General features: G+C 38.2%; 1 protein-coding gene across 2 annotated transcripts in view; it reads left to right on the top strand.

The window, feature by feature from the left end:
* The window catches only part of ATRN (attractin), a 189,079-nt gene that overhangs the window by 51,508 nt on the left and 123,833 nt on the right, over window positions 1–13,738 (top strand). For both annotated transcript variants that reach the window (XM_055544325.1, XM_055544326.1), the window contains exons 2-3: window positions 7,917–8,000; window positions 10,254–10,367. In XM_055544325.1, coding sequence (XP_055400300.1) covers window positions 7,917–8,000; window positions 10,254–10,367 — 198 coding nt within the window. The remainder of the gene's footprint in view (window positions 1–7,916; window positions 8,001–10,253; window positions 10,368–13,738) is intronic.

Raw genomic sequence — 13,738 nt, 5'->3', positions numbered from 1 at the left:
CAGTAGGATCTAATTAAATTCAAAAGCTTTTGTAGAGCAAAAGAAAGCATAAAACAAAAAGACAACCCATAGAATGGGAGAAAATATTTGCAAACCATGCAACTGACAGGACATTAGTCTTCACAATTTACATACAGCTCTGGTGGCACAATAAAAAAAAAGTAAAATCAAAAAATAGGTAGAAGACCTAAATAGAGATTTTTCCAGAGAAGACATACAGGTGACCAAGAAGCACGTGAAAAGATGCTCAACATCACTAATTATTAGAGAAATGCAAATCAAAACCACAATGAGGTATCACTTCACCCTTGTCAGAATGACCATCATCAAGTAGTCTACAGACAGTAAATGCTGGAGGAGGGGTGGAGAAAATGGAACCCTCCTACACCATTTGGCAGTGTAAATTGGTGCAACTATTAGGAAGAATGGTATGGAGGTTCCTTAAAAAACGAAAAATGTAACTACCATAGGATCCAGCAGTCCCACTCCTGGGCATATATATATCTGGATAAAACTGTAATTCAAAAAGATACATGCACCCCAGTGTTCACTGCAGCACTATGTACAACACCCAAGATGTGGAAGCAGCCTAAATGTCCCCTGACAGAGAAATGGATAAAGAAGATGTGGTGCATATATCCAGTGGAATATTACTCAGCCATAAAAAGGAGGAAATAATGCCTTTTGCAACAACATGGATGGACCTAGATATTATCATAGTAAGTGAAGTCAGTCAGAGAAAGACAAGTATACCATATCCTTTAGTTTTGGGACCTAAAGAAATGATACATGAACTTATTTACAAAATAGAAACAGGATCACAGACTTAGAGAATGAATTTATAGTTACCAGGAGATAGAGGGGAGGAATAGATTGGAAGTTTGTGACTGACATGTATGTACACTTCCATATTTAAAATAGATAACCAACAAGGACCTACTGCATAGCACAGGGAATTCTATTCAATACTAGTGCTTAGTCACTGAGTCATGTCTGATTTTTTGCGACCCCATGGATTGTAGCCCACCAGGCTTCTCTGTTCATGGGGATTCTCCAGGCAAAAATACTGGAGTGGGTTGTCATGCCCACTTCCAGGGGATCTTCCCAACCCAGGGATTGAACCCAGGTCTCCCACATTGCAAGCAGATTCTTTGTTGTCTGAGCCACCAGGGAAGCCTCTATTCAATACTATAATAACCTAAATGGGAAAAGAATTTGAAAAGAATAGACTCATGTACATATAACTGCATCACTTTGTTGTACAACTGAAAATAACATAATGACTGTACTATAACTATAATCAATTATACTCCAATATAAAATAATTTTTTTAAAAAAATTTACAAATTGAAAAGAAGAAATAAATTTTTGAAAATTTTATTGAGTTGGCCAAAAAAGTCCTTCAATTTTTAAGTAAAACTAGAACACATTTTTCATTTTCACTAAGAACTTTATTGAACAATGTATTCACCATTTCACTCCACTACCTTCTGCCATTTTTCAGGCCCATTCATATTTCTAAAACTTATTCATTTTGAGCAAAGAATTGTTTCATGTGCCTTTTACAATCTTCCAGGGAATTGAGATTTTTTTTCCATTAAGAGAATTTTGTAAAGACTGAAATAAATGGATATCTGAAGGTGCAATCTCCAGTGAATACCTGGATGATTCAGAACTTCCCAGCCAAGCTGTAACAGTTTTTGCCTTTTCATCAGAGAAACATGCGGCCATATATTGTCCTGATGGGAGATTATGCATTTTCTGTTGACTGATTCCAGATACTTTTCGTCGAGTGCTGCTTTCAGTTGGTCTAATTGGGAATGGTACTTGTTAGAATTAATTGTTTGGTTTTCCGGAAGGAACTCATAATAGAGGACTCCCTTTTAATCCCACCATATACACAGCATCATCTTTTTTGGATGGAGACTGGCCTTTGGTGTGGTTTGAGGTGGTTCATTTCACATGTCCCATGATCTCTTCTGTTCTACATTATTGTTCAATATCCACTTTTCAGTGCCCATTACAATCTGTTTTAAAAATGGAATGTTTTTGTTAAATTTCAGTAGAGAACTGAATACAAAAATACAGTTAGGAAGGTTTTTTTTCACTTATGTGGAACCCAGACATCAAAACGATTAACATAACAAAGCTGGTGCAAATGCTTTTCAGCACTTGATTTGTGTATTTTGAGTCGACTGTCTCCCATGTGGTATAATGCTGATGTTTTCAATTTGATTGCTGTCAGCTTCAACTGGTCTACATGACTGTGAAGTATCATCCAGCCAGAAATCTTCAACATGAAACTTTGTGAACCACTTTTAGTACATTCTGTCAGTCACAGCACCTTTCCCAGACATTATACAAATCTTTTTTTGCATTTCACTTGCATTTTTACCTTTCTTGAAATAATAAAGCATAATATGCTGAGAGTGTTGCTTTTTTTCCTTCCATCTTCAATATTAAAATTGCTACACAAAAATTCACTGATTTTTCTGCCTTTTTAAAAAAATGCACACTGGTATTACAGTTGTCACAATACAGTCCTACACAGTTGTTTTGAATGAAATTAAAGACAACTGAGCACTATCAGAGCCATCTTATGGAAAAAACTAAACAAACTTTTTGGTCAATGCAATATAAAGAAATATAAAAAATAAGGAGTTGAGTAAATATTTTAAGGCCCAGGAAAATGAAGAAAAATCAGTAGTTATAGACAAAGTGGAATTTGAGTATCAAATAAGTTAAATGAGTTATTAGGCATAATTAATGAAGGTCTCATAGTTGTAAGCTTGTATGGCTAAATAAATACAGAAAGCAAAAAAAAAAATGAGAAATGTCAGTGATGGAGCAGTCATGGTACCTCATTTCAGTATACATTCATCTGAATTAGATTTGGTAGATATTTTTATAAAAATATAAAAGGAATAGTGCATTGAGTAAACTTAATTATGTTTGTGTATATATAAATACGGGCTTCCCTGGTGGCTCAGTGGTAAAGCATCCACCTGCCAATGCAGAAGACATGGGTTCGATCCGTAGGTCGGGAAGATTTCCTGGAGAAGGAAATGGCAACTCATTCCAGTATCCTTGCGTGGGAAATCCCCTGGACAGAGGAGCCTGGCGGCCTGTAGTCCATGGGGTCTCAAAAGAGTCGAACATGACTTAGTGACTAAACAGCAACAACAACACATACATAAGTATACATTGCTACAATAGATTTCTTTTTCAAATATCCAAGGAAATTTGATCAAAGTTTATTAATGTTCAAGGTACTTGACCATAAAGAAAACCATTTCCTCTTTTTTAAGAGATTAATTCAACTAGTTTTAATAAACATGTAGGCCCAGGAACATTTCCTAAGTAGTCCCAACTTTGTTAAGTAATGTCTTTCTGGAGTGTAAGATTCCCCTTGGAAAGATGAACATGGTATTATTCACTTTTGGCTGCACAGGTCTTTGCTTTGGTGCTCTGGCTTTCTCTAGTTGCAGCATGTGTGGCCTTCTCTTGTTGTGCATGGGCTCAAGAGTGCCTGGGCTCAGTGGTTGCGGCCTGGGGGCTTAGTTGTCTCATGGCATGTGGGATCTTAGTTCCCCGACCAAGGATCAAACCCACATCCTCCGTGTTAGAAGGCAGATTCTTAACCATTGGACTACCAGGAAAGTCCCAAGAAAATTTTTAACAGATGAAAAAAGTTGAGGTTTTACATGTTATATTGTCTGGTAATAATAATACAAGTAAGTTAGAAATAGTTACAAGATGGGGTTTCCCTTGTGATTCAGCAGTAAAGAATCTGCCTGCAATTCAGGAGATGGAGTTTTGATCCCTGGGTCAGGAAGATCCCCTGGAGAAGGAAATGACAATCCACTCCAGTATTCTTGCCTGGGAAATTCCATGGACAGAGAAGCCTGGCAAGCTGTAGTCCATGGGGTTGCAAACTGTTAGATATGGTTTACAAGTTACAAGATTATTCCTTTGAAACCTGCCTCCTATAGAGGATTCCCCTATTTTCCCTGTATTCATTTCCATCGCAGAATTGCCCTCTATGTATTCTTAAATGGGAAAATTAGTAATAGCAAGGAGTTAATTCTTTTAAGTTTCTGGTCTTGTGTTGTTAAAATGTCTGTGTTTCAGTTTGATGCTTTTGTGTTGCTGCTGGTGAAGACATGGGAAGTACCAGAGTCCATACCTAGACCACTAATTATACTGAAAAATTAGACCTGAAATTTTAGGTTAATATTCCTGGCCTTCCCCTTTCAAATTTCTTTATGTTTTCAGTAACCAGTTGCAGGCCATTTACTAGAATACAGGGAATTTTGAATTAAAAACTAGTAAAATTTAAAGGAAACAAGAACACCTAATACAGAAGAGATGTAGAGAATAGAATATTTTCATTTATCATTGGTGCAAATGTGAATTGTTATAGTCTTTTGAGAATAATTTGCAGCCTGGTCAACAATTAAAATTCATATTTCTTTTGGTCTGATAGTCCTCCTCCTAAGATTATTTCCTTAGAAATAAAAGCACAAGTAAGGTCACATTATAGGGATATTTACTGCAGCAGTGTACATACTGCCAACCAACTGAAAACAAAATGAGAAAGTCGGAGAAAGGCAGAAAAAAATGATATATTGTAGGGTAGAATTTATGCTACATGAATTAAACCAGTTCCCAATATTTTGGAGCATTTCCCACAAAGTTTTGTTGAATGAAGAAGAGGACGATATAAGAAGATTAGTGTAATAATAATTTGTATAACTAAAACTGATTTAAAAGAACCATCAGAGGCTACTCATCAGGGACATTCTTGTCGGGAACTTGTAGGTATGAAGAAAAATAAGAATGCTTTCGAGGTGGTTAAATGTTTATCTTGGTGGGGAGAAGGGGGAAGTACCTGGAGAGGGCAGTAAAGAAAGAAAAAGAATTGTCCTTTAGTTGACCCTAAAAAGCCTGTCTGATCACATCTATTCATTATCTGTAAAATTATGTAAATGTATGTTTAAAGATACAAAGTAAATATTTAAAATAAAATAATCTTTTTCCAAAAGTGATGTATATTTGCAAATAGCTTAACAAGTTCATGTGAAGTCTGTAGAAACTCTTAAGAGGAAAGTATAGTAGAATACCACAAAACTGAGCTAGTGGGAAATTTATTTACCTATAAAATTGGGGTGGTCTCTGTGGTTGTTTTGTACGATTCTTCAGGGACTTTTGCACTCACCTTTGATTTGTCACCCTTGGTGCTGGCTTTGTGTTCTGGCTCATGGCATGATGACTAAATTAAAATCCAAACACAGCAAAGTCCAGTGGAAGAAGGCTGTTCTCAGGATTTTTGTCACAGGTTGGGTTTCTTAAAAGCATTTGCTGAGATGAAATTTGAAGTACAAGTTAGGTATAACATCTAGGTGAGGAAGGGGCAGGAAGCAGAACTGGGCAAAGGAAGAAGTTGAGTTTCAATGCAGGCCTGACAAAAGAGAGCTCTGGAGTAATGATTGCTTGCCAGAGTTGTCCTGTGTTAAATTGAAAAATGCCCAGCCTTTATATCCATTCTAGGATGGACTGTACTTGGAAGGGCATAGCCTGAGGTAAGGCAACTCCTGATGGAACTGACATCTGGATGCTGTCTGTGGACCACAATCGCTTCTGCAGCTGGCAACAAGTCTTTTCTTGAAGAGGAGGTCTAGGTGGCATAGCTTCCTGTCTACCACATTATCTTTCGTAGGAATGAGGAAATATTTCCTAGAAGCCTTCCATCAGACTTCCCCTCACACCTAAGATTAGATTACATGCTGTGACCCAAATAATAGCCTTTCTCCTCTTCAATAAAGAGTCCTGATTTTTCACTGAGTATATACATGGTCATCTGGGATAATGGCTCTATTTCTCAGCCTCCCTGTACATTTAGGTATGTCTAAGTTTTGGCTAGGGGGTAAGTTGAATGGTCATTTTTGACTTAGAGGAAAGGGGGTATGTACCTTGTTTCCTTGCAACTCCTTCCTGCTGGGTAGAATAAGATGATAACTGGAGTTTGTGCAGCCATCTTGGATTATGAGGTGGAAGCACATGTTAAGGAGGACAAGAGCAACAAGATAGAAGGTCCCTAATGATCATAGAAATGCTTTATGTGCTCTGGGTTGCTTACGTTTGGGCTTTATATCTTGGTTAAAGTCATTACTTTTTAGGTTTTTCTGTGAATTACATTAGAACTTAACTGATACACATTTCTAACTGGCACGAGGGCACAGGAAGTCATGATTGGCTTAGACTGACATTTTGGGAATGGGATGGATGTTGGGGAATAAGACACAGAGACATTTATATCAGGCAAGTACAGCAAGAGAGAGAATGCGAAGACGTCGAGGGATTTTCAGGGGATGATATTTGTGATGGACCCAGGAATCATAACTAGGTAAGTTGCAAAGTGGAATGTATGAGTGACGAACATGAAGAGTTTGTGGATTGTGGTCTCTGGGGCTGGAGACTCACTAGAGAAGGGGAGCTAGGCTAAATGAACTAGAGAAAGCAGAAATGGTCACCTTAAATGGAGATTTTGGCGGTAGAGCTTTTACTCCTAACAGCAGGTCTGAAAAGAGTTGGTAACTAAAGTAGGGTAGAGGAAAAGATTGTTAATGGTGAAGTTTAAAATACGGAGTTGCTGGGCTTTGGGCGGAACATCTTTATTATGGTTGAGTGGGTTAGTGAAATAGATGCTGATATTTTGAGTAGGTGAAGAGGAGTAATTGGTGTGTCAGTAGGTGACTCAGAAAGTAAGGAAGGCAGATCCAGAAGAGAGCATCTGTTTCAGAAAAGCTGACATTGTTGATGAAATAGGGAGGAAAAGTGATCTGGAAACAGCTATTAGGAAAGATAGCATCCTTCTTATATATTAAAATTTTCTATATAGCAAAAGATAGTAGACACAAAGTATAAAGAAAAAATAAACTGAGGAAATATATTTATAGTACATTTACCATACAAATGGGAGCTCCTTGATATAAAAAGAGCTCTTAAATGTGATGCAAGGAGTGAATTCATTGGAAAAGACCTTGATGCTGGGAAAGATTGAGGGTAAGAGGAAAAGGGGGTGACAGAGTATGAGATGATTGGGTGGTATCATTGGCTCAATGGACATGAGTTTGAGCAAACTCAGGAGATAGTGAAGGACAGAGAAGCCTGGCATTCTGCAGTTCCTGGTGTTGCAAAGAGTCGGTCACAACTTAGTGACTGAACAACAACAACAACAACAACAACTTGGTAGCAAAATAGGTAAAGAATATGGAATCTTAATTTGCAAAGGAGAAAATGCAGATGATCAAAACATATAAGAAAAAACGCATATGTTAGCATTAGTACCAGTAAAAATATTAATGAGGTACTAGGATGTCCCTATCATTGGCAAGACCTAAAAATACTGATAAACTTCCAAGCTTGGCATGTGTGTGGGGAGTAGGTGCTGATGTATACTGCTAATGGAATGCAGTGGATTGCCACTTCAGCTGTTGGATGTTGTGGATTGATGTGCTTGCCCATCACAATTATGCTGGCCACAGCATGTTTATTGTATTAGCACATTTTTTTGGTAATGGTAACTGTGTGGCCTTATTTTTTAAAAACCAACTTATAAGTAACTTCTTGTGGCCATTTTTATAGTGCAAAATGTGATTTTCCCATCGTAGCTGGAAAAATTTTGGTGTTTTTGTTCATTCCTTTTGGTTTTCATATGTTTGTATCCCCTTTTCTTAAGTATATGACTAGATTTTGTTTCATCCAGATTTGTGTAATCTGAATGAAATAACTATCCAGTCATTTTCTTTTGGCCATAATATGTATCAGTGTACCCACTTGGATTGTATTGAGAATTAATAAGGATATTATTAATACATTAAATTTTGATGAGTTTGAACTTTATTTAATTACAGACTAACTGGATCTTCTGGATTTATAACAGATGGACCTGGAAATTATAAATATAAAACAAAATGCACATGGCTCATTGAAGGACAGTAAGTAATAATGACTTTTTTTTCTTTTTTAAGATAGAGCTCGTTGTGAGATTACTTTTCCAACAAGTAAAATTAACAGTCTGTATCAACTTAAAATATTTTTTATTTGATAAACTTTTCTTTCACAAGTGAATTTGATTAGCTGAAGCTCCAATACTTTGCCCATGTGATGTGAAGAGCCAACTCATTGGAAAAGACCCTGATGCTGGGAAAGATTGAAGGCAAAATGAGAAGGGGATGGCAAAGGATGAGATGGTTAGAAAGCATCACCGACTTGCGTGCTCAGTCACTTCAGTCGTGTCCGACTCTCTGTGACCCCATGGACCATGGCCCGCCAGGCTCCTCTGTCCATGGGATTCTCCAAGCAAAAATACTGGAGTGGGTTGCCGTTTCCTTCTCTTATCACTGACTTAATGGACATGAATTTGAGCAAACTCTGGGAGATAGTGGAGGACAGAGGAGCCTGGTGTGCTGCAGTCCATTGGATCACAAAGAGTCAGACACGACTTAGCGACTGAACAACAACAAAAAAATTTTTTTCTTAATCTTCAGTGTTAATTTTAAAATTTGTGTTGATTTGCAGATGAATTGTACATACCAGAAATTTGTATATTTTTGATTGTGATAGCTAGAATATTTTATTATGGTTGAAGAATGTAAAGAAAATTTCGCTTGAATAGGTAGCAGGGAAGGCAGGAGATTTGGATAGCCCTTTTTATTTGTTTGGTTAGCTTATTTATTCATTATTATTTTTAGTGATTTAATCTATAGAAGTTTATTTCTCGCTAACCTAACAGTTCCATGGCAGGTGTTACCAGTCAGCAGGTACCTTTCTTTCCATTAGTAGTAGGACCCATGCTTTCCCTTTTGTTTTCAACTCTACAGTTACTGTAAGAACCACCAACCATCCTCTTTTCTCCTGGGCCACTGTAAAAGCCTTGAAATTGGCCTCCAGCTCGTTTTTACCTTTGTCCCTTGCGCACTTCTCACTCACTTCTTATCTCGTGGCCTCTTCTGTTTGCTGTTTCACACATGCTGATTTTCTTCATGTTGCTTGGACACATCAACTTCTTAAGTCTAAGACTTTAAGACTGTTGTTCTCTCTGTCTGAAACATTGTCTCTTTCAACTTTTCACATGGCTTACCTCTCACTATTTTAATCTTTTCCAAAACTTTCTGGAGTATTTCCCCACCACTTGTTGTACTACTATTAATACATCACATTCCTTTAATTTCTTTGCAGTATTCATCACCATGTAAGTTAACTTGTTAATGTATTTATTTAGATGTTTGATTAGGGATGTTAGTTAGACACAAAATATGAAGTAGTCAAAAGATTCAGGCTGGAGACTTATACTTAGAAATCACCAAGATATAGATGGTGTTGATAGTACCAAAAACTTTTTGAATAGAGTGTTTGTGCTAAAGCCAGGTTGGAGAATGAAGAGTGGGATGTGAAGAATTTGAGAAAAGCAAAGTCTTCCATGGCATTTCAGAGGAGAAAGGGACAGGTACATTAGTAGCTGGAAGGAGAGTTGGGATTTGAAGTTTTTTTGTTTTGTTTTTTATAAGATATGTGATACTTAAAGAGATTTAAGTGTGGGTGTGGAGTTTCAGAAGAGAGGGAGATCTTAAATATTTCAGAGATAGAAGGAAAAGTAGATAGGTGTGTACCTATTTTGGAAAACAGGAATTTGAGAAAATTTTGTCTGTGTGCTGAGCATAAGCAGGTAGATGGGACTGAGTGGTTTGAAATAGTACTTGAAAGTTAATTAGGAGGACGGCTGGCAGAATCAGAGCACCAGTACTGGAACCAGCCTACCCAGTGGTGTGACTTTTTCCAGCATGGCTTTTTTCCTCTAGATTCAGTCTAGATCAAAGCAGATAAACTTTTTTCTCTAGATTGAGGATTTTCCAGGGAGTTCCATGAAAAGGCAGAGGGGCAGATGAGTTTAGAGGATCGGCAGGTATGTTTGTGAAATGAGGTAGTATGGAGTCTGAAGTTGACTAAGAAGGGCTAATGAATTGGTAAAGAATGGTGACTGTAAGGTCCAAGATGCATAGACCGTGTATATTTTGTTTACCATTGCATGTTTGGTGATCTTTTGCACATAGAAAGTACTAAGGAAATCTTTGACAAGTGAAGGAGTGCTTAATTTCTTTTCTCTATAGATTCTTTAAAAAACTGTTTTTTTCTCAAATGTTTGGGACTGATGATGATTAGTATAAATTACCTTTTTCTGTTCTTTTCAGGCCAAATAGAATAATGAGACTTCGTTTCAATCATTTTGCTACAGAGTGTAGTTGGGACCATTTATACGTTTATGACGGGGACTCAATTTATGCACCCCTAGTTGCTGCCTTTAGGTAAGCTCAGTCATATAAATAATAGTTAACCATTATTTGATTTCTGAATTCATGTATCTCCTAGACTGTATTCTCACTGGATTCACCTTTTTATCACTTGAAACGTTTTCATGGAAAGAGTGCTAGTATGGAGTCCTGTTGGTTGTGTGCTAGTCCTGACTTTGTTGCCTGTAACTGCTGGGTAACTTTGGGGGGCAAAATACTCTCTTTTTAGTTTCCTGATCTATAAAACTGTGATAGTAGTATCAAGTTTACCTACTTCTTGTGGTGGTGGTGAAGTATACATCTGAAAATGTTTTGTAATATATTGACTAATAATATTTCTGTTAAAAAATTAAATCAGGAATCATGTTCATTTTGATCCTTGTTGTGTTCCTCATTGCATAAGCATTCAGGAATTATTTGTTGTATTCATATGTAGTTGTGTGTATGTGTGATGTGTAATTATGTAAATACCTTAACATGGGTGAGGAAAAAGTTCTGGAAGAATATACATAAATGAGCAGTGGTTATCTGTGGAGAATGAGAAGCATTCCAGTTATGTGTTGTGATTTTTTTTTTTCAAAAAGTATATTTTGTGTTTATAGTTAAACAGTTTAACACCAAATATATGGGGTATTCTGAATTGTTTTGGCATTTTACTTTTTATCGACAGTCAATAGCTGTGTTATTTATCATATTTTTGACCACATGTGAATTCAAAACTGGTCTAGTTTTCTTCCTTTTACTCTACAGAGGATTTTGAAAATATGTTTTCTGAAATGCATATCCTTAGAGAGTCATGGAGAAGGCAGTGGCACCCCACTCCAGTGCTCTTGCCTGGAAAATCCCATGGACGGAGGAGCCTGGTAGGCTGCTGTTCATGGGGTCGAGAGGAGTCAGACACAACTGAGCGACTTCACTTTCACTTTTCACTTTCATGCATTGGAGAAGGAAATGGCAACCCACTCCAGTGTTCTTGCCTGGAGAATCCCAGGGATGGAGGAGCCTGGTGGGCTGCCGTCTATGGGGTCGCACAGAGTCGGACACGACTAAAGCAACTTAGCAGCAGCAGCACCAGAGAGTCATAGTTGTCAGTTTTTCATCTACAGCTGACTTTCTTGATTTCTTCCCCTCAAATATTTTAGTTCCCTGACTTTAAAAGAAATCAATTTAACAATATTTTTTGTATTCCTCACATGGGGCTGGTTGATGTCTCATATGAATGAGGAGATAACAGAAGGCGAGAAGCCAAACAAGAGAAGGCAAAGAACAGATGAGGTCAGAGGACTAATGTACCCTTGTATTTCTCTGCTCCCTTTGGCTTAGAAATCTCTCCAATATATCTTTGAACTGAGAACCAAGGTCATTTTCTGGGTTTCAGAGATTCACTTAGAGGACCAAAGAACAGGGTGGATAGGCTATGCTGCTGCTGCTAAGTCACTTCAGTTGTGTCCTACTCTGTGCGACCCCATCGACGGCAGCCCACCAGGCTTCCCCGTCCCTGGGATTCTCCAGGCAAGAACACTGGAGTGGGTTGCCATTTCCTTCTCCAATGCATGGAAGTGAAAAGTGAAAGTGAAGTAGCTCAGTTGTGTCCGACTCCTAGCGACCCCATGGACTGCAGCCCACCAGGCTCCTCCGTCCATGGGATTTTCCAGGCAAAAGTACTGGAGTGGGGTGCCATTGAGGATTGGCCACATGTTGGACTATCTATATTTATCCCAGAATTTGACTCATACCTCGTATTATAGCAAGAAGCACACCAAACTTTAACACAGGCACAAAAACTATTGTATCTATAGTATGATGCTGTCATGATAATAGTATATGTTGAACATGTTGAAGGTTCACTTGGTAACTGCATTTGTTAATTAAAATTCATGGAGTCCCTTCTGTGTGCCAGGCACTTTGAATGAGCTTGCCAGTAGCTCTGTGGGAACATTTGCCAAGTGGGTTTGCATAACCATATAGTTCACCTGACTGTGTATTTAATGAGCAGACATGTGAACCAGTAGCAGCAACAAATAAACAGAAGGGTATAACTGTTTTAGTCGTTAACTTTTGAGAGAAGCCAAAGTAAATGTACAGACAACAGGAGGATTTTTAAGTTTCTATTAAAAAAATAGTTTATTTACTGACAGGTATAAATTAATTATTGATTGTGTTAAAATTTAACTTATGACATATTTGAGTGTGCATCTTCTAAAATCATAGTGAGGCAATGTATGTTTAATAATTGAAATTTCCCTGAAACACAGACTCTTGAAGCACTGATATACCGAAGAATGTGAAAATAACTGTTAGTCATAAGGCACTTTCACAAAGATGGGATACTGAGGAGTGCCGTTGGGTCAGGAGGACTTTGGGTAGAGGAATCAAACCAGTGTAATGTGCTGTGGGGACCAGAACAGAGTGAGCTTGGAGGCAGATTGTTCAGCCAAATAAAGAAAAGGAGAGCCACACAGGATTCAGAAGATGTGGACTTCTAATCTGAGTTCTGCCCAGATCTCTTCATGAGTCTGAACAGGTCATTTAAGTGCTCTGCTCCTCAGCTTCTGAAGCCTGAACAGAAGGTGGTGTACTGTGTTTTCACTGGGTGCATTCCAAACCGTCAAGTTGAGTTGGATACTGAACTGGTTGATTACGTTTATCTTTTATATGTTGAAGTTCTGAATAAAGTTTGTTTAACAGAGTTCCACTGCTCGGCAAGTTTGAGAACCACTGGAGCAACTCTCATCCAGTTGTACAACATTATGATTTTGTGGTGCATTCACATTGACAAATTTGAAAGCATAGCACCTGTGTGGAACACCTGCCAGCTCTGCTCATATCTTTTGGGAAGGAGATGCAGAGGTGGTAGTGGTGATGCAGCAGGGAGAATAGTTTTCCTCTCTGAGAACATTCTTATTCCTTTTAGAAGTTTTTGTTTTTGTTTTTAAGAAAGTCAAATATTGATGAGGCAGTTATTTAGACTGTGATGAAGAGCTGTTAGAGGAAGTCTTGTGAAAGTGGGAAGTCAGTCTTTGTGTCCAACACCGTGTTGAAATCATGGTCAGACTGTGGCAAGTCAAATCTCTTTTGTGACTGTAGATCTTCCTTCACCAGTCGGAAGTATAGATGTTGTCTGGCCCCATCCCCTGGCTCCTATCCCTGACTTTAAGAATCTGGTTTACCTTCCACATCTGCCTGTCCTTGAGTGTAGTGTTTTACAAGCAGATGGATGTGTCAGACTGAGGATTACTGGGACTTCCCTGGGGGTCCAGTGGTTAAGAATCTGCCTTCCAATGCAGGGGACGTGGGTTTGATCCCTGGTCAGGAGACTAAAATCTCACATGCCTCGGGGCAACTAAGCCTGCACACCACAACTAGCAAGAAGCCCGTGCGCCACA

This window comes from Bubalus kerabau, chromosome 13 (genome assembly GCF_029407905.1).
Source record: "Bubalus kerabau isolate K-KA32 ecotype Philippines breed swamp buffalo chromosome 13, PCC_UOA_SB_1v2, whole genome shotgun sequence".
In the NCBI taxonomy this organism is placed as follows: domain Eukaryota; kingdom Metazoa; phylum Chordata; class Mammalia; order Artiodactyla; family Bovidae; genus Bubalus; species Bubalus kerabau.
This window is presented reverse-complemented; position numbering and strand designations above follow the sequence as displayed.